Raw genomic sequence first — 22,535 nt, forward strand, 5'->3', positions numbered from 1 at the left:
CAGCAGCCTGATCATAAGTGGGACATGAGGAGGTAAAGCAGAGAGACACAGAAAACCCTGATGTGACGGAGCCGTCATGTTCACTGCCCCTGATACCCGACTACCTCTGCACGTTCAGTTAGAGCAAAATGGATTTCCTTACTGTTATATCTATTTAATTGGATTTTCCATTTTTTGCAGTTGAAAGCATTTCAATAAATTCACTCCCTACGATGAAAAATGTTTACATGACATGAAGTCTACACATGCCAACATAAACAACTAAAATATTTGAGGAAGAATTTCCTTAGGATGGTGTATTAGTTATCTATTACCACATAACAAATGACCCCAAAACTCAGCATCTTAAAACAACAAACATTTGTTAACTCACAGTTTCTGAGGGTCAGGTATCCAGGAATGGCTTAACTGGCTGGTTCTGGCTCAGGGTTTCTCATAAGGTTGTAGTCAAGATGTTAGCTGGGGCAACAGTCATATACAGGGGTTGGAGAATCCGTTCCTAAGCTCACTCAGTTGGTTGTTGGCAGTAGGTGTTAGTTCCTTGCCCCATGGACCACTTCCTAGAGTTGTGCACATAATATGGTAGCTGGCTTCCTCAGGGCAAGTGATTCAATAGAGTGAAAGAAAGTGAAAGCATACCCTAAAATGAAGCTTCACAAGCTTTCATAACCTAATCTTGGAAGCGACACATAATCATTTCTGCTGTATGCTATTGATCACACAGACCAAGCTTGCACAGTGTGGGAAGGGATGACACAAGGAATTCCAGGTGGGGCTCACTGGGGGCCATCTTGGATGCTGGCTTCTACAGATGGTGTCTATGATTAGATTACTGGGTCAATAGAGCTGAACATTTTAAAGTCTCTTAAAACATTCTGCAAGTTGTTTTATAGAAAGATTCTTCTGACGTGCACACATGGACCAGCCACGTTTGAGACTGTCTTGCCATTAAACAGAATTTTTGTTTTACTTATAAATTTAACAGGTAGAAAGTGGCATATCATTTAAATATGAGAATTCATTTCATTGATTAGCCACTTGCATCTCCTCCATTTATTTATTTGTTAAAGATTTACTGAATATCTTCTATGTACGAGGCATTGTCCTACATGCTCATGCCAGTGAGTAAAACCAGTCCTTGCACTCATAGTTCTTACAGTCTCGTCAGGAAACCCGACAATCAGATAACTGCATGAACAAATACAGAACTACAAACTGTGATACGTCCAATGGGGGAAATGCACATACTTTTATGACAGCACGTAATAAAAGAACGTCACTGAGACTGGGGCTTTAGGGGGTGGTTTCCCTGGGGAAGTGATTCTCAAGCTGACACAGGAAGGACGAATAAGGGATATACCATAAAGAAGATGAAGAAGTTATGTTGTAGGCTGCAAGGACTGCACGTACAAAGGAGAACGGCATGTCTAAGGAATCAGAGAAGGCTATTGGGGCTGATATGCAGACGATGAGAGAATCGTCCAAAGCCAGGCTGGAGGGACAGATTGGGGTCAGATCATGCAGGGTCTTTCGGGTCACTTTCAGGATTTTGGTCTTTATCCCAAGAGGGATAGGATGTCTCTGGGGATTGAAGTGGTGGCACAACAGTATCAGATTTGCATTTTGAGATCCCTGGCAGTGTGGAGAAAAGACGAGAAGATGGGAGGATTGTATACAGGGAGGCGAAGTAGGAGGTTATTGGAGTAGCTCAGACAAGAGAAGATGGCACCTTGGACCACGCAAAAGGGGTAAGCATGGGCATGAAACCAGGCTGCAGCTTGTGCCGCGGCTGGCGGGGGAGTGACAGCATGAACAAGAACAAGTTGCTCTTGACAACTGCCATGGACTGAATGTGTGTCCCTGCAAAGTTCACAGGTTGAAGCCCTAACTGCCAGTGTGTTTATATTCAGATTAAGGGAATAATTAAGGTTAAAAGAAGTCATAAGGATGGGGCCCTGATCCAGCAGGATTAGTGTCCTCATAAGAAGAGACACCAGAGCGCTTGCTCTGCTCTCTCTCCACCAGGTAAACGCACACTGAGAAGGTGCCATCTGCAAGCCAGTAAGAGACCTCTCACCAGAAACTAAATTGGCCAGAACCGTCATCTTGGACTTTTAGTCCCCAGAATTGTGACAAAATTAATTTCTATTGTTTAAGCCACCCAGTCTGTGGTATTTTGTTATGGCAGCCTGAGCTGGCTAATATAACTACCTCCTTATATATTTAGGATTCAATGAGTGATGTTTTGAAAGCATATTTATATGGTTCCTCCCAACATCTTTTCAGCATAGTCTTAACAACCATCATATTAACATATTACCTTAACATTTGTTGGAGAGATCTATATCCTGGTCATCTATTTCTGGATAACAAACCACCCCCAAACCTAGTGGCATAAAATAAGCACTATTTTATTATGTGCACACATTCTGTGGGTCGGGAATTCAGAAAGGGAACAGAAAAGGTGGCTTGTCTCTGTTTTATGATGTCTGGAGCCTCAGCTGGGAAGATCTACAAAGCTAGGATGATTCAAAAGGAGGGGGGCTGGAACACCAGAGCTCTCAGGGATCCACTTCCAATAAGATGGCTTATTCACCCACATGTCAATCAGGCCCCCGGGACTGATGACTGGAACACCTCTCCTGGTCTCTCCACGTGGCTTCTCACAGCACAGTGGTTACGTCCTGAGAGGGAGCAGACAGACAGAGTGCTTCAAGAGGGTGAGCACTCCAACACACCCTTTTATGGCCCAGCCAGAGAAGTCAGAGAGTGTCACTTCTACCATACTCTGTTGGTTGAGGTGCTCAAATTCCCACTGAGATTCAAGGGAAAGGGACATCGATTCTCACCACTTGACGGGAGGTCATGATAGGAGAGTTAAAGAATTTGTGGGTGTTTTGAAGACTCTACTTTTGAAGAGTACTCAGGAGAACAACTTTCTCTGCTCCCTCCCAGATATGCTCTGGCTAACGTCGTGATGCAGGAGATGGAAGAAGGCAGCTATGGGGTTAGCCTGGCGAGGGGAGAGGTATTAAGGATGACTCCTAAGTTTTTGACTTGAGAATCTGGATGAATGGTGGTGTTCGTTATGAAGACAGGAAACAATGAAATGGGTTTGGAGGGGAAGATCATATATCCGGTCTTAATATGCACCAAGTCTGAGATGCTTGTGAGATCTCCGAGTGGAAATATTGAGTAAGCAGCAAAATATTTAGCTCTACAACTCAGGAGTGATCTGGGATGGAGATATATAAAGTGGGACTTCCTGGCATACAGACAGATGGTAATTAAAGGCTCGGGCTTCATTTTCTGAAAGGTCTATTCTTGTCCTGTGATCAGAATGGTATTCTACGAAACAATTTACATGCTTAAGAGTGATGTTTCATCTCTCAGGCAAATAAACTGCCTTTTAAGATGTTTTGCTGTGATAGCTATCAGTGAGTAACCTAGAGAACCTCTAAATGGTATACAAATTCAATTTAACATTTAACAAATAAAAACATTCACCAACCAGACCCACTCTAAACTCGAGGGTCTACTTTATCAAAAGGGCCATTATATGCACTAAGCTTACTCAGTCATTAATAGCTTTTCTGCCTTCTCAATATCTGTATCAACACTCACTTTACCACCTTTGCATATCTAACCTAATACCCCTATATTTGATTTCTAATATGTTTACTTCACAATACATTTGTTGCTTTTTCCTTTAAGTAAAAACATTTTTTTTAAAACTTTTAAATAGTGTGTTTTTCCAGGACCCATCAGCTCCAAGTCAAGTAGTTGTTTCAATCTAGTTGTGGAGGGTGCAGCTCACAGTGGCCCATGTGGGGATCAAACTCGCAACCTTGTTGTGAAGAGCACTGTGCTCTAACCAACTGAGCCATCCGGCCGCCCCTAAGTAAAAATATTTTGTGGGTTAATAATATATATATATATATATATATATATATATATATATATATATATATATACACGCAATATTATTTCTTAAATGTGGTGGTGGGCATCTAGGTGTTTTATTTTACATTTATTATTTAAACTGTATATATTTATCACATAAATTCTCTTTTGTATGCTTGATACATTTAAAACAAATTTAAACCACACTTAATAGCTTTTAAATTTGAATAAATTCAACATTTTTATTTGCAATGAATAAGACTGTGTCTACTTTACAAAAAAAAGGTTGTCAGTAAAATTATAGGTATTTATTATCACCACCACCAGGATCTTTAAATTCTTAGATATGTGAGTGATACAAGTTTGAACAGAGGCCCAGCAAACAATAAAACATGACCTGGCATGTTTTATGAGCTTGTTAATACATACCTTGGGTACAGTGTGAGGGACAGGTTATGAGTAAACGCACCAGTGAAATACACCCCAGAGTATCTGAATGCTTTTTTAATACAGCATTCACTGTTTTAAACCTCTTGAAATACAAGTTTTCTTTTTAAGATAGTTTTAACATGTATATATATTTGGGATATTTTTCACTCAAAGGAAGGAAAATATAAGTTTTCCTATTTCTCATATACAAAAGAACACTTTCAATGGGAACTCCCCTGTACCTCAATAACGTTATTGCCTTCTTTGAACTCAAACTCACTGATTCCCATTCTCCAGTCAGCCTCCCCTGGCGACCATCATCCATTTTTACGGGAATAGTCTGCATAGCCCTGGATTTTCCATCATTATTCTGTGCTTCTGTTTGCATACTGCACTATAATATCTCCACAGAAACACGTCAGTCCTCTGTGGCTGCCAAGGATCGACCACCATCATGAACAACGTGGTAACTATCCCGCCCAGGAAGTTCATGACCAACCAACTGCTTCTGTGGAAACAAATGGTCATCGATGTCCTTCATCCTGGAAAGGCAACAGTACCTAAGACAGAAGTTTAAGAAAAACTCGCCAACATGTACAAGACCACACTGGATGTCATCTCCATATTTGGATTCAAAACCCACTGTGTTGGTGACAACATAACTGGCTTTGGCATGACTTTATGACTCATGAGCCCAAATACACACTTGACGACATGGCCCGTATTAAAAGAAAAAGACCTCGAGAAAATAGTGAAAGGAACATAAGAACAGATGAAAGCAAGTCAGGGGGACTGCAAAGGCCAAGGTTGGTGGTAGCAAAAAGGAGCAGATTCTACAATCATTTTATCTGTAGTGATTGTGCAGATTTTTCATACAAGGATTAGTAAACTATAAAAACTTTAAGACACACAAAAAACACTGTAGGTGCTTCATGAACAGCCTTAATATGGTTTTCCTGCAACTCCAAGCACCAAACCTTTGCTCTCTCCCTCCTGGGGAGGGTTGGCTTTCCAGTTACTTAGTGGTTCCTAGTCCTGGAAAACAGAGCCTTGGTCCTCAGGCTAGAAGCCTCCAGTCAACCCCTCAAATCAGAACCCTAATGACAGGCTTGGCCTACACCTCCAGGTTCCCACCGGCTCTGACTCCATCTGACTCCAGTTCACTATTGGTAAAGCTACCCTCAAACTCAGTGAAGGTACAGCTACCTTCAAACAACATTTCTCATTGCTCTTGTGTCTGTAGGCCAGCTACGATCCAGCTAATCTAGACTGGCGGCTCCGCTTCTCAGTGAACGTCTCTGCGTTGGCTGGTGAGGCTCTGCTCCAAGTGCCTCTCCTCCTCTTGGGCCAGCAGTGCAGTCAAGGCATCTTTGGCTCATGGTGAGAGCAGAGGCCCAAGAGACCCTCCAAATGGCCAAAGCAAGTCAAATGGTTGGGCCCATGGTTAAAGACCATGTAAGTATACCTTGCCCCACCTACTGATTCATTGATCCTTTTTTAAAGCGTCACTCTTTCTGAGAAAAGCCCCTTTGTTCCAGCTCCGACAATAACTTTGTCTCTATCTCAGCTCTCAGTACAGGCCATCGCAGTTACATGGTAAAAGACACTGATATGTATCTATCAATGTATATACTTATATACTTATGTATATTAGTTATCTATTGCTGCATAATAAATTACCCCAAACTTAGTGGCTTAAAACAATCATAGACATTTATTATATCTCCCAATTTCTGTGGGTCAGGAATTCAGGAATGGCTCAGTTGGGTGGTTCTAGTTTGGGGCCTCTCAAGAAAGACTAAAAATGCTATATTCTGCAGAAAAAGAGACTGAAATGAACCTGTATAAAGACCCTATATTCTAATTGTTGTCTACTACTTTTAAACACATATTTTTGTGCAATGCAATAAATTTTATGGGAAAAGCTGATTAAAGGGTACTTAGAACCAAATAAAAGGCTGTGATAGGTAAAGAACAAGTTAAAGATGGTGAATGTTGACTCAATTCCACAAAACAGTAAGAGAGTAATACAGCCAGAGATACACATTGCAAATCACTTGGTAAGTTGAGAGAGAGGATACCTGCTGAAGTCCTGGGCCCTGGCCCCACACTTGTTTCCACTGCCAACAGTCTTGTCTATTGCTTCACACCTGTGTTATTTCAACACTCTTCCAGCTGGTCTCTCTGTTTCTAACTGCTTGGGCTTCCAATTTATTCTATTCACAGCTTCGACAATAATCTTTATCAAAGACCTTCTCATTGTATAAGATCCTATGGTGCTTTCCTCCTGTTTACTATTTTAAATCCAAACTCCCCAAAACAAACGTTCAAGATCTATCCATTGATTCACTGGTCCTTTTCAAAATTATCACCCTTTCCTAGCGAGGTCCCTTTGCTCCAGCTCTGACTACAACTTTGTCTCCATCTCAGCTCTCAATACACATGTACCTGATTTGTCTTCCATAGCTGCTAGCACATAGTAGGTACTCAATAAGATATACTGAATGTTCAGCAGGCCTAGAGTAATAACTAGATAACCTTGAAACATAATTCTAAGTTTCTTTCCTTAGTTTTTATTGAACCTGTGTCCAAAGCACCTTCATGTTTGGGTCACATATAGTTTCTTAATACCTGTCTGCCTCTCTGAACTTACCTCCAGCCACTCTTCTGTTCACCGATCTAGGTAGGCCTTCTTTCTATTCCTTGGATATATTAAGCTCGTTCCTCCTTCTGGCCTTTGCCCGAGTTGCTTCCTCTTCCTGGAATGCTTTTCCCTCTGTTTTTAGACACAGCTAGCTAGCTTTCTGTCATTCAGATCCCAGCTTAAAAGTTATTTCCTGAGAGGATGTCCATGAACATCCAATCTAAAGAGTTCCTCACTCCCACACTATCACTTCTCCCTATCACCTCTCTGCTGTGTAGCATCACGGTCAGTTATTGCTCGTGTTCATTTATTTATGCGATTGTTTATGGTCAGCCTCTCCATTCAGATGCAAGTTCCATGAAGGCAAAGATGTCTTGTTCACCGAGCACTTGTTTTGCTGGTGGCTGCCACATAGCAGATGCTCAAAAGACATATTAAGGGAATGAATAAACAAATCTGACTTCCCAGACAATGCTCAAAGCTGATTTCCTGATCCCAACAAACCTCAACTTCTCCTAATTAATTTCTCCTATACCTTCTAAGATTCAACTTAAAAGAAAATTACATCATCCAAGAAGCTTCCCCTGAAGTACTATTAATTTTTAATGCTCCTCTTTTTTCCTACATATTTAACCTGTACCATATACTTTTACATGTGGTCTTAGGGTCAATTGCTCTCCAGCCATTTCCTGTGCATGTTTTCCCTCTGAACTATACATATCATCAGATCCTTGAGGGCAGGTCTGTATTTTTTGTTGTAGCTTTGTTTCGAATGCTCAAGAAGCACTCAGAATGTACTGCATACATAGCAGCATTTCAATACAAGTTTCCTAATAAGAACTTTATCAAAACTGCCTAATATAGCTCTCTGGATAATGCAGGATTCATGATAACAAATAATTCAACCAGAATCCAATAAACACTTCATCTAGATTTCCCAAATTCAATCTCTTTATTATGTTAAAGTATCAGAAGAGAGACTCTTATTTTCCCAGGGTTCTATCAAAAGAAGTATCTTCACTGAGATATGAAGGACTACATACCTTCTGATTTCTAAGTAGATGCTAGGAGAATTGGATGTTTGTAATTTTATGTTCAAGGTACAATTCACTGTATTTGTCAATATCCATTACATAAGAGCCCATCACATATATTCCTATTTGTTTAATTTTAGGAAAAAACCTATATAAAAATTGTCTGTAGCATTAGTCATCAAATAATGAAAAATTGAGAACACAACATATTTCTCTTTCAGTCTTAGATGCAAAGAAACAGTGTCAAATTCAAGTCGACTTACAGCAAGCACATCTTGGTAGTACTGATTACCATTTCAACTTCCTTTCCATACTCTCCATTATATTTTTATTTTTCTAAACTTTTTTGTTTCTTTGTCTACCAAAATTCATTTACTATAAGTCTTCCAAGAGGAATTCCCAAATTCCCTCTCTGGAGCTCTTGACTATTAATCTGGACAGTCTGCAGCACCTCAATATTAATATTAATCTGAGGTCAACTAAACTCATCCGCTTCTCTTTATAACCAACAATCTTTTATGTCAAATCTATCATCATTTTTTTCTGGTCAACCAGGTGCAAAACATTGGTGCCACTTCTGATTTCTTATTCTCATGGCCAAAGTACCAACAGACACACTAAAATAAACACTTAGGGTACCAGCAACACACAATGTATAGGGGGAACATTTTTATATTTGTTATTTTTTAAAAAATCATAATAATAGAAACCAAAAAATAAAATCATGAGGACTGGCACTTCCAGCAAGATGGAGCAACAGGATTGGATTTACTCTCCCACCTGAAACAACTAAAACACTGGACAAAATGTATGAAACAAGAGCTTTTAAGACATTTACAATTGTGTCAGCTTATTGCCTGGAGAGAATGCTAGGTCGCAGTAGAGCCTATAGTCTCACTCCGGGTAGTGAGTATCCGGAGCAAGAGTGGCACCACCAACTCTTTCCCTGGCAACTATACTCAGCACGTCAGCATCAAGTCGCCATAATTTTGAACTGTGTTTGTGAGCATCTGTGCTTTATCTTGATTTATTGTGTGCATCCATTAGCAAGATGTGTCCTGAGGTATCAGAAAAGCCTAAGAGAATTCCTAAGGGGTGTCACATTTAATACAAAACTGGATGTAATTAAGCATTTCAATAATGGTGAACAAAATAGAAACATTGTGCATGTGTTGAACTTGCGTGCATCCACCATTTGCACTATTTACATGCAGAGAGAAAAAAATATTGAAAGCTGTCAGTTACTTTTGGTTCTGCTAGTAGCAAAGTGGTCTCTTTTAGTTGGCTGCAGTAATGGATAAAAAGGAAAATCTATTGCTTGAGTGGATTGATGGGTGTACAAAGTGTGGTGTTCTGGTAAGTTACCTTATACTTAAGGAGAAACTGGTCAGCCTTTTAAATAAGCTGAAACAGAAAGCACTAGAGATGATGATGATGATGATGATGATGATGATGATGATGATGATGAAAGTGTTGTGAAAGTGGAAGTTAAAAGTAGTCATGGATGATCTGATTGGCTTTTGAGGTGGGGAAGCTTCATAGCTTAAAGGTTACTGGAAAGAGTGCGTTAGCTGTTACTGAAGCTGCCAAGAACTAAAGAAAATAATTACAGAAGGTGATTATTCATATAAACAAGCATTTAACTGTGATAAAACTAAAACTTATTCAAAAAATTTGATGAGCAAGAGATTTATTTTGATAGAAGAAAAGCAGGCTAAGAGACCCAAGGCATTGAAGGACAGGTTTACCCTAATGCCTACTATTAACACCACTGGTGACGCTCTCCTTAAGCCTCTACCAGTGTCCCATTCAGAAAATCTAAGGGCACTTAATGGCATTGATAACAATATATTCCTGTTCTGTTTTGTTCACGTCCAAGCAGTTGGAATACCCAAGTGATTTTTTTCAGAGTACAAAAGTGGATATGTGAGTCCTTTCAATGAAACATACTGTAGAGAAAATAACCTTGATAATAGGTATCTTCTGATTGTCACTAACTGCTGCTCATCCACCTGGCAGTAAGTATGGCAGTAACACATTCGTGTTGTGATGTTACCATTAAATATGTCATTGTCGCTGCAACCAGGTCATGTGACCAAGGCCTAACAGCCACACTTAAGGCTTACTATGTGCAAAATGCGATGCATTTTATTGTAAATGCCAGTGACAGAGAGGGCAACTCCAAAGTATATGAGATCTGGAAAGACTACAATATAAAATTGGCAATCGCCAAACTTGGAGATGTTCTTGATAGGCTAATAGTCTTGATGAGAAACGGTGTTTGGAGGAAATTGTGTTATAAAGTGTTGAACAATTTTAAAGGCTTTGACCAACAACAACAAATATGGCAATAGTAACTTTGGCTAAGGAGGCTGGGTTTGTCGAAGCTGATGAAGATGATTTTGAAGAGATTTTGGCCTCCCATGATCAAGAACTGACAGATGATGAGCTCATTCAATTGCAAAAGGAAAAAATACAAATCGAAATTGAACACAGTAGTGAATGGCCCGAAAGTTAAGTTATCCAGGAGTAGAATGCGAAGCACTTACCTGAGATTTTCGTTTCAATTGACAGTGCTGCAATGATTACAGAAAAGTGTAACTTTAATTTTGAAAGGGCAAGTAGGCTTAGGGCAGGTCTGCAGGATGTGTTGAGTATCTACAAGAACTGTATGACAGAAAAATGACTGAGGCTAAGCAGCCAAGCAAACTGTCCTGTCTGGAGATTTCCACATCTGCCACAGCAAAGAACCTCGATCTTTGACATCGAGACAGGCAGACACAGAAGATGTTAGTGACCTGCCTACCTAGGTGGATTCAGAGGATGAGATGTTAAGATAACCCTCTACCTCTCTCTCCCGTACCTCCCAGTCTACTGTACCTCCCACCACCTCAGCCTCTGATGACTCAGCCTAACATACCATCACCATCACCTCTCAGCCTTCCAGTGAGCTCCCTGTCCTCTCGATTTTGGTACTTAAGACTACATAGTACATACATTATTTCTACATTACACAGGCTGTATATTTAGCATATCATTCCCACTTTTAATATATGTTAGTGTTATTTTAGGTTTTACATATTATTTGCTTTGATTTGGTAGGTTATTTATTGGGTCTGGGAACACTCAACATTTTCTTTATATAAATTAATAGTAACTCATTCTTCACTTTATTCCATTTCAGCTTACGAAAGGTTTCATAGAAATGCTCTCCTTTTGGATAGCAGGGGAAACCTGTAAAATGTATGTCAACAATAATACAAAACCTGAGATGAAAGAAATAAAAATATTCTTTTGTAAGGTTCTTACACTATAAGTAAAGGTACACTATGGCTTGAAGGTAAACTAAAACTAAAGGTGATTAAACTAAACATATATATTATAAATGCAATAGTACTCACTAAAATGTATCAGAATTATAGTTAATAAGCAAAAGGAGAAAAAATAGCGTCATAAAAATAATCTAAGAAAAGGCAGAAAAGCAGAAAAGGAAAGAAAGAACAAATGGGACAATCAGAAGAAAATAGATAATAAAACTCAGAGTAAAAAATCAGTATTATAGAGAGGAGAAAAATAGAGGAAGTCAATGAAACCAATTTAAAATCAATAATATTGTTAAGCCTCTAAAAAGGGGGGAGGGGACACATAAATTACCAATATCAGAAACGAGAGAAGTGACATAATACAAATTCTATAGATATTAAAAGGATAATATTAGAATATTATGAAGAACTTTGTTAGTAAATTTGATAACTTACCGTATTTTGCCATGTATAATGTGCACTTTTTTGCCTAAATTTGAGGGGAAAATAAGGATGTGCATTATACATGGGTAATACTAATTCTGTACCTATATAAATGTTTTTAATTCTTTTATTTATGCTTATGAGTTAAAAGTATAACTCTGGAAATCAATAACAATATTCGTATGCAAAATAATGCTCTGGAATATGATAATCAGCTTTGTTGAACTTAAGATGAACCTGCAACGATGAGAGTTCTTGGCCTTCTATGATGCACAAATATCGTAAATTTGCTACCGGTACATAAAATTTCTTTTACTTTGTATCTGTTTTTGTGTTTTGTAATTATTTGTTACATAAAAGTGTCTTGTACCATAATATGTTAAAAACTTAAATGCCAAAATTCCTTTATAATACAAAAAAAAGTGCCTAAATGTAAACAAATAAAAATTTGAGTTAAAAAATTAAAAGATTTTTTCCCCCTAATAATTGGGGCCCAAAACGTGGGTGTGCATTATACACGGGAGCGTATTATACACGGCAAAATACAGTAGATGGAATAAACAGGTTCCTTGCAGGACATAAATTACCAAAGTTCAATAAAGAAGAAATAAATAACCTAAATAGCCTGACAGTTTTGAAAGCCATTGAATTTGTAGTTGAAAAAAAACAAACAAAAAACTTTCTGACAAAGGAAGGTCCAGATGGCTTTACTAGTAAATTCTATCAATCATTTAAGGAAGAAATAGTACTAATTCTACACACACACCTTCAAAAAGTAGGGCGACTGGATGGCTCAGTTGGTTAGAGTGCGAGCTCTGAACAATGGGGTTGCTGGTTCGATTCCCATATGGGATGATGGGCTATACCACCTACAACTAAAGATTGAAAATGGCGACTGGACTTGGAGGTGAGCTGCACCCTCCACAACTAGATCAAAGGACAATGACTTGGAGCTGATGGGTCCTGGAGAAACACATTGTTCCCCAACATTCCCCAATAAAATTTCAAAAAAACACACAAAACAACAAAAAAAACACCTTCAAAAAAAAAAAGAAAGAAAATATCTCCCAATTCATTTTGAGGCCAGCATAATCTTGATACTCACACCAGACAATGACATTACAAAGAACTGAAAATAACAGACCAATATCCTCATGAATATAGATGCAGAAATGAACAAAATTTTAGCATATCAAATCCAACATTTTATGAAAAAGAGACTGCATCATGATAAAGTGAGGTTTATTCCAGGAATGCAAAGCCAGTTTAACATTTGAAAATCAATCAAATCACCATATTAACAGACTGGAAAAGAATCTAAAAGTGAAAAAAAAATGTAAAAAAGAAAAATACAATCATGTCAATAGCTACAGCAGAATAATTGTCAGAATCCAATATTAATTACTAATAAAAACTCTCAGGAAATTAGAAATACAAGGTAACTTCTTCACTAATCAAGAGCCTCTATAAAAACAAAAACAAAAATACTAAAATGTTTTTCTCCTAGCATTAGGAGCAAGGGAAAGATGTTCATTCCCACCACTTCAACATTGTGTTGCAGGGTCTAGTTGTTGGATCTGAGAGTTGATTATACCCTACATATAAACTAATGAGTTAGCCTGTTGCTGTTTTATGGATGCTACCAGAAGACACAAGACTCCCAGGTCAGAGACAAAGGACTTTATTATTCATGGCACAGCAAGAAGCATGTGCATCAGCATATTTGTGTTGGTTACTCTGGGTCCCAAGTCCTGCAATGCAATGGACTCAGATGGATGCTATGCCTTCAGTGGATTCGTGTTACAGCTAAAGAACATTGAGTTTGGGGCATCTGGTGCTTTTATGGCGAGCAGTAAGCAAGCCTCCTCTTTGGGAGTGATGGATACATTTATTATCTTGATTGCAATGATAGTTGCACTGGTACACACATGTATCAAAACATATCAGACTGTGCACTTTAAACATTTGCAGTTTGTTGTACATCAATACAGCTGTCCGAAAAATGAAAAAACCTTCCATTCCAAGCACTCTAGGCCTTTCTATAACTCAACAAATATTTTTGGGCTACTACTAATGTGCTAGGCACTGTCCTGGTATCGGTAATATGATGGTAAACAAAATCCCTCCTTGTACAGAGTTTATATTCTTGTAGGACGAGACAGAAAATAAATAATAAGAAAACTATCAGATGATGACAACTGTAGTGATTAAGAAAAAGAGAATTAAGTAGGGTGGTTACTTTAGATGGGTGGGAGGGTGGGTCTCTCTGAGAAGGTGACATTGATGTAGAGAAATGACTATCAAGAAGGGAACAGCCATGTTGAAATGGGAGATGAGCACCTCAGACCTTCATTATTATTTTGCATTCCCAACTGTTCTCATTTCCCTCCAATCTCCGGTAAGTGTGGTGAATTAACTTTTCCAATGGTTAACCTGATCATATAATTCCTTTGTTTAAAAATCCTCAATCCCTCTCTTATCTCAATTACTAAATATAGTATTAGTTCTACATTCTCATGTAAGTCTTCACGCATGTCATAAAACCAGCTTTTCCAGTCTTCTCACTATTCTTTTATTCTTATGTGGAGGAAGCCCTGATCTTAAATACGCTTCCTTACTTTTGATAATGCTGTTTTCTCTGCCTGGTGCCATCCTTCTTCATCAACAGACATCCCTCCCACCCTTAAATGTCTGTCTTAAGTACCGCATTCTCCTTACTGTCTTTTCTGATTTTCCCAAGATGTGACTCTTTGTTCACATCTCCCTACTGTTATGTTTCTCAATGGGTAAAACTCATCTTGCTTTTATTTTTATTATATTTTAGATGGTGGCATAGGACTTTGCAGGTAAGAGATAATCCATAACTTCCTAGTGGACTGAATTATCTTATTTTTATATTTTACTTGAAAGCTGCCTGAGAGCCAAAGCAAGATAAGCATAGAGATAAAACAAGTAAATGGATAGAAGTAATCTTGCCCTACAAAAACATAATATTCCTCATACGAGAATAATCAACTGAAAATATAATGTGTGCTTGCAAAAAAGTAGAATGGATCTTTATAATTTCAGTGACTCTGTTAAAGCCAGTTCTTTTCCAAGAACTGGATTCTCTTTAAAACCCTCTCACTTTCCTGAGACTGGGGCCAAGCTAACATGAGCAGAATCTCTGAGGATAGGGAAGAGGTGTATTATTCCCCATCTCAACACCGGCATGAGTTGAAGACACTTTCCTTGCAGAGGACCTTGATTAAATTCATAATGGGGGAACAGGAGAGGGTAGGAAATAAACAATAAAGAACTGGAAAAAGAGGGTGGTGGGGTCCCCAAGACCACCCCCAGGTTTCATGATTTTCTTAGGAGTACTCACAGGATTCTGCATATAGTTGGACTCACAGCTCTGGTTTATTACAGCAAAAGGATACAAAGCAAAGCCAGCAAAGAAAAAGGTACATGAGATGAAGTCTGGAGAAAACCAGATGCATGTTTCCAAGGGTCCTTCCTCTACCCTTGCAGGGGAGTCATGCAGGATATGCTTAATTTCTCCAAGAATTAACACACGTGAATTAAAACATGTGATGACAAATGTGAAACGTGGTCTACCAGGGAAATTCATTGGAGACTCAGTGCTCAGGGCTTTTGCTGGGGTTATTCAGGTAGACATTCTCTGCCTACCATGTACCAAAATTCCAGACTGGCAGAAAGAAAGCAGGGGTTCAGCATAAACTACGTCGCTTGCAGAAACAGTTCAGGTACAGTGAGTTGCCATATCATTTAGAGAATGGTGAAAAAACTCCTAAAATCCAAGTTCCCAGATGCCAACCAAGGGCCAACCTTACAAGCAGGCTTTTCTAGGGATAGTAAAATCCTTTTCTGCATAGGGGTATATTGAAAATATTCTTACTTTGTGATTCAAGAATCTCATTTTCAGAATATTTTTTATATACAAGATGTTCATCACAATATTGTTTAAATTAGTAAAAAAAAAAAAGGTAAACAAGGTAAGTGTCCAAAAACTGTTCAATGGTCCAGTAAATTATGGTACAGTAGTATAAAGAAATCTTAAATAGCCATTAAAACTGTATTTTTGAAGATCAAAAATGATTATCCTGGGGAGTAAATCAGGACAAAAATTATATATATAATAACTCAAAAATGGGAGAAATACAGAATGAAATCTAGAAGAAAATACACTGAAATATAATCATGATTCATTTCTGAGGGATGGTTTATATAAAATAATTTTTATTTTTCTGTTGATCTTTTTCTATGCTTTTAATTTTTATTTAATAAATATCTATTTACTTTTATAATCATAAAACAAGTTATAAGATAATTATGTTAAAAATCATTCATTCATTCATTCATTCATTGAAGAAGACCACGAGGGAGTGATCATGAATTTGGCTTTGAAATTGTTGAGCTTGAAAATATTCAAGACATGTAAGTATGGATGTCTAATAAGAGCCTGGAAATTAAAGATCTGGGGCACAGATATAAATGTGAGAATCACTGCATATAGATGGGGATTAGAACCTTGAGCTAAAACAGGATTTTAGATATAAAGGTCTGTGTATTCAAAGCCCATTTTGCTAAAATGTTAAATATTTAGTGTGTACAGTGAGTAACATGAGTACAATGGATAAGGCAGAGCTTGATTGAGGAATTCTTAGACTGGCAAAGGACCATTTAAAATGCAATTTTTCTATTAAATATGTTTCTTTCTTCAATTAGCTAACATAAAGCAAACAGTTGAGGGAAGGGAGATATTATAAACATTAAAGAAAGCACAGTGACTAATTTTTATTGTAAGGAAGAAATGGTTCACAAATTAGCAAATGTAAAATTAAAAATGTTATTTTTCAATGGATAGAACAAAGAATGAATTTCCTAAATTACTTTGAATATTTACATGATCACAATTTACCTACAATTCGTTAAGTATTACTAACATAAATCACACAAGTTTTCCTAATTTTAAGAAGGGATTAGGTAATTACTATACAAACTTTTGGAGAAGGTGATTTCAAACATATTCAGTTCCAATTCCCCTCCATTTGCTTCAATGTATCTACCCTCAATGTGCACATACTACTCCATAGAATGCTATTCTTCCACTACCCAGATTCTCCATCATTGTATTAAGCAGCCATATAGAAAACAGACTGCTATTGTATCCTTTCATCCCTGGAGAGATGAACCGGTCTGCAGCTTATTTTAAATCACAAAGCAATTCTTCTGTGTACTGAATTGGCCCAAGGCTAGGAAGGTTGTGCAACCCACTTCCCACATGACCTCCACTTGTGGCAGCCTCCCCATCGTGCCAGAACATGAAAACCTTCAAGGCACTTCATGTGGGGCAGTGCTCTCTGCCTCTGAAGTGATTCTGGGCCAAGTTAGAAAAACCAAATTCTGAACAGCCATTCCAATGGCAAACACATTCAGAGGAACAAAAGAAAAGCCAGAATTTTTCTGGTTAGGAAGGGAAATGTGGTTAACCTAAATTGGACCTGGGGCGCAGATGGAGATATCAAGAAGCACTCCTTCGTTTCAGTTCAACTGTGCATTTTTGCTTCCATTATAAAAAAAGAAAAAAAAAGAAAAGCTCTTTAAATAGTTTGCCTAGATTCAGAAATCTAACTGCTTAGAAAAGGTCTCTAGTGCTTTTAAAGGACTGTGTTTGAGAAAGTGGTGGGAAAAGAGGGCAGATGAATAAAGCATTTCTACAGATTATTAGCTTGTCAGAGCCAGCGACTGCTGCTTGCTAAGTGGTGGTTCATGAATGACCAACAGTCCTTCACAGTCTGTTGCTTCCTCTTTTCTCTTTCCACAGAAGAAAAAGATTATACGGGACTTGGAGTCAAAAAAACCCAGGTTCAGATCATGTGACTGTCAAACACGCATTAACAATTTCCAGACACTATGCTTTCCTGCCATTTGTCATCTCTGAATTTCAGGCTTTACCTCTATAAAATGGGTATACCAACAAATGTCACCCTTTTCATAGGTGATTGTGTGGAAAGAAAGTCTGTACAAACTGTAAAGTGCTATCCAAGCATTTATTGTTGTTGCTATTAGGTCTTCCTAACATACAGAAAGTACTTAACAAAGAGTCACAAAATTATTAATGAACTGGGCTAATTATAGTGGACAAATGGTAAGAGTGGACAGATTAATCAAGAACCTTAAAACCAATAACACACTTAAAAACTGACAGATATTTAATTATAAAATACTAATATTTTACATCAAACTAAGTTGAACACCTTGGAAACATCCAGGGGAGAACAATGCCTTAACTGCCACAAGAGGTGAATATAATCATCACTTACGGTGGGATCTCAGGTATGGCAGATGGATGCTAGCAAATCAGGTTTCATTAAAGTATACAGGCAGTGGAATGAGACGTTCAAAGCTTGAGCTCTGGAGTTCTAATCTCAACGAACAAGTTGTGTAGCCATAGGCAAGGCACTTAATCTTTTCTAAACCTCAGTTTTCACATATGTAAAATAGGGACAGAAGTTAGTGTCTGCTAGGATTTCTGTGACAAGTAACCGAAAAAACGTAGGAGGTGAATACTTACCACAGTGTCATCTGCTCAGCTATCAGCATTTTCATCATACTATACACAGGATGACTTTCTATTAATGGAACTGGACCAGGAGTCCTCCATGTTACAATTTGCTATTGATCTTTAACCATGGTGAACTATGATATATTTTTGAAAACACAGCCAAGGGAGACCACTGTGGTCATACATCCTGTCAGGTCCCACATACCCCTATGCTGCTAAGATGAAGTTAGATATGACTACTGGGAATTTTAGTTCCCCGAACCAAATATTAGCAGATGTCCAGGATATAATTCTTCACATTTCACTAACCACTCTCTGAACCATCCAGAGTCCCTGGGTTATACTTTCAAATTTCTTATCCAAATCGCTCATGCCCTGTGTTTCACTTCCAGTAAAACTTGTCCTTCTTTTCTCAAATGGAAATGTCAAAAAGCTTAAGATACGCATATAAGCATATTTTTTTTCTAATTTGCAGTGAGTGAAATCTTGCTAATACAGAAGCTACAGAAGTTAGAATAATGAAACACTTAAGATAGGAATCCCTTATAATAGTATATACCATGTTTAATGATGGTGATGGTCAATGAAGCAATTGCTTCACATTCAATATCCTACTGAAATGAAATAACTGCATTTTAAGGAAATAAAACCTAACCCTTCTTGAGATGTCCTGCTAAATGAGTCAAAAAACCTTAATTCTAGACCCATAAAATTTATCAAAATAATCCGACTGTGCAACCATTCTACTTATCATAGAGAATTTAATAATGCAGCAAATTCTGGATCTTGGATATAAATGACAGTCCTCCCGCAACAGTCATCTTCTTGAAATCATGCCTACTCCTCTGGGACATGGAAGGCCCCTTCCTCTGGGGAAAAGCAAGGCCCAGTCACCTCAGCACAAGCTGCTCCTCCATCCCGCTTGTCTTGTGACAGCGCTACCTGCCAGCCAGCAAAATCCTGGTGTCTACTGGGCGGCTGCAGATTGAACAGACTGTGAATCCAGCTAGGGGATAAGAGGTTGTTTTAATTGGCTAAATCTGCTATGTACTAAGCGTATGGCCATGAATTTGTAGCCAAAACACTAATCTAAAAAAAAATGTCATGTGCAATTTAAACACAAAACAAAAATGACATTTTCGCTCATCAATCCTAGTTTTGCCACAAGGGTTTCTAACCTAACATTTTATAATGACTACTAAATTCTTACCTTTGCTGAAGTAGAATTTTCATAGTATACTCCTTGTACCAAATCCATAAGGGCACTTGCTAAAAGTTCCACAACCTAAAAAACAAGATCAAAAATTAAAGGAAACAATTTTAAAAATGTATCCCTATTTTTACCTCAGAATGCCTCAGAAGGCTTAGTAGCAAGGCACTATTTGTGTTTGACAGGAAAAAAAGCAGAGTTATATGAAAGATCCTGGCAAATGGCATTGCCCACCTGGATATTAAGAGCTGTGATCCAATTTTTTTCAGTCATAATTTAAGCAAAAAAAAAAAAAATCTTATAAGCACAGCATTTAACTAATATACATGAAAATACAGCAATAGCCATTTTGAACATAAGCTTAAATTTCAGATAAACTAATGTAATCTTAACCCAATTTATTTTCTGTATGTTTGTTTCTGTCAGGTGGATACCTTTTCAATACCCACCTTCTGGGAGGCATTATAAAATGCTAATTTTCATACTTAATACAGGGGAAAAAAAGCAAAAGAATGGTTAACCTTTCAGATGTATTCATTCTGTTGTAGTTAAAATGTACTGTGGATATATTCTATGTAGGGACCCTGGATCAAACATACCTTATTGTCATACCTGAAAATTTTTACAGAAACACAATATTGAAATCGTATTCATCAAACATGTATTACTTTCAAGGCTCAGGCTATTTAAAAAAAAAAATCAAGCAAAATCAAAAGCTTTGAACTTGTTCCAAAATGTAAAACAAGCAGAAAACAGTAAATGGCCTCTTTGGAACTACTGTACAATTTAGAGTTGTTTGCATAAACTATCTTAATTCAAAAGGACAAAATAGTGCTTTTATTATAATGCTCATTGCAGCCATTTCAAACAAGAATACCTCAAGGCAACCCCATCTGCTTCTTATGAAGTCTTAATATCTTGTATATTTAGCTTCCAATATTATGCAGTCCTGTATCTGATTCCCACTCTTTGCTTCCTAAAATTTAGCTCAGTTCTGATTGAATTAAAGGATTTTGTTTCAGCTTTTATCATTCTCGTAATTGAAGACATTATTAAGCCAAAGGATACAGACCCAAACAACAAGATACTTCAATTTCAGGTACCCTGGATTTAATAAACATTTTCTTAGAGACAAATTACATTAATTTATAGAAAGACTTGCTTTAAAATTTTAACACATGAGCATTTATCTCCAAATTTATATTTATAGTCATACTGCATCACACACAAAAGGCTGCTGATATGGAAATTTTGCTGATTAAAGGCATATTTTTTTCTAGCTCTGCAAATGGGTTAATTTGTAAGACCTATACAGTCCTTTTTTTTTTTTTAAATCACACTGCCCTTTAGTAACCAAATACTCAAGAAATATTGTAGCAATATGAGCTGCAGAGGAACTGGGAGGACAATGATCCTACAGTGTTACCAGATGTGTTGAGTTATTTAAGTGGGGAAGAGAGAAAAATGAATGGATTTTTTTCCCCTGAAGGTATCAGATAAGCCCTATTCCCAAATCCAGGAGGATTGAGTATCGCCAATAGGTCTATGAAAGACTGTAACTAAATGCACAGCATCAGATTGGATTACAGTTTATACAAGCAACATCCCAAGATCCCCCTGATGGCTGGACACATAATACAGATCAATCACTCAGTAAGAAATGTTATGGTTTTGAAACAGTTTGAGCTCTAAGACCAGCACTGGTAAAGTGAAGAGGGATTTACAAAGAGAAAGTCCAACACTAAATGTCAAAATGATGGCATGAACTTTTAACAATGGATCTGGCTCTGGATAACCCAAGTGTTCCTTTATTCCCTGAAATTCCAGACCAGGTGGAAGCAACAAAAACATTTTATTTTCTCTTTCTTCTTCTCTTAATGCAATGCTCAGCAAACTGACAAACCTGTACTTACAAGTTCATAATTTATAAATGATCTGTAATTCCAAATGGCCATACTTAACTTGTGCAGAAGACACCTTCATAACCAACGAAAATCATCAAGGAAAAAATTTTGGATTATCGTGGGTTAACAAATCCAGGAAGTAATAGATTATGAAAAGCAGGAATAGCCTAGGGGAGTTAAGTGTGTCCCAGGCAAGGGTGACTTACCCAGTGCACACATAGATCTCTTTCCATTGCCTGAAATGTTTACTTTTAAAATTATACCAAAGAGAGATGTTATTTGAGTATCAACCTCTTTCAAAATCGCAAATATTTCTAGGAAGACCACAGGGCTACCAGCCACACATACTTTAACAAAACTAATCTTTGTTTCATTACATGGCTTACTTCCACAGTCATTCACCGGTTTAGATACATACTGTACTAAAATATAGGAAAGCACCTTGCTTAATGACATTTTTCTTCTTCATTTTCTTGAGGAATAATTTGCTCAAGCAACCCAAAATGGTAGCAAGGAAAGTGGCAGCCAGAGAATTCAGAAGTCTAAATGCTAGACCTCCTGAGGCTAAGAGCCCAGGACCCAGACTTCCTGTTGCTCTACACAAAAGCAACCGAGAGAAAGATTCAGGACTTCACTTTCTCAGGCCCTGGGGTGGGGATGGGGGTAAGCAAACACTTTCTACTAAGAAAATAAGATAGGCTGAGGGCCAGACCATCTAGATTCTACTTCAAGCCCACTACTTATTTCATTGTGAGATTTGGCGCAAATCAATTAATTTCTCTAAGCTTTGGTTTTTCTCAACTATAAAATGAGAGGAGTTGCAAAACATAATTCCTAAGGTTCCCTTCCAGTTCTAAGATGCTGAGCTTCTAGAAGTGCAAACCTTATTATTTATAATTAGTCATGTAAATTTAAAAATTGCTTTTTTGGTAATCTGTTCTTTTTTGAATAAACCTTTCCCTCTGTCTGAACTGTACTGATTACTTTCTTTATAAAATTTTTGTACCAAACCCCTCTTGGCTCCAATAACTAGAATCATAAAACAATTTCTATTTTTAAACCATTTCTATGTTTTAAACAATTATGGCTGGTAG

The 22,535-nt window shown here is 37.6% G+C and overlaps 1 protein-coding gene across 1 annotated transcript in view; it reads right to left on the bottom strand.

The window, feature by feature from the left end:
• The window catches only part of PDSS2 (decaprenyl diphosphate synthase subunit 2), a 207,145-nt gene that overhangs the window by 48,733 nt on the left and 135,877 nt on the right, over nt 1–22,535 (bottom strand). Inside the window, exon 4 of the mRNA XM_019735068.2 lies at nt 19,538–19,612. Within this exon, the coding sequence (XP_019590627.2) occupies nt 19,538–19,612 (75 nt within the window). The remainder of the gene's footprint in view (nt 1–19,537; nt 19,613–22,535) is intronic.

The sequence above is a fragment of the Rhinolophus sinicus genome, linkage group LG05 (genome assembly GCF_036562045.2).
Source record: "Rhinolophus sinicus isolate RSC01 linkage group LG05, ASM3656204v1, whole genome shotgun sequence".
NCBI lineage: Eukaryota > Metazoa > Chordata > Mammalia > Chiroptera > Rhinolophidae > Rhinolophus > Rhinolophus sinicus.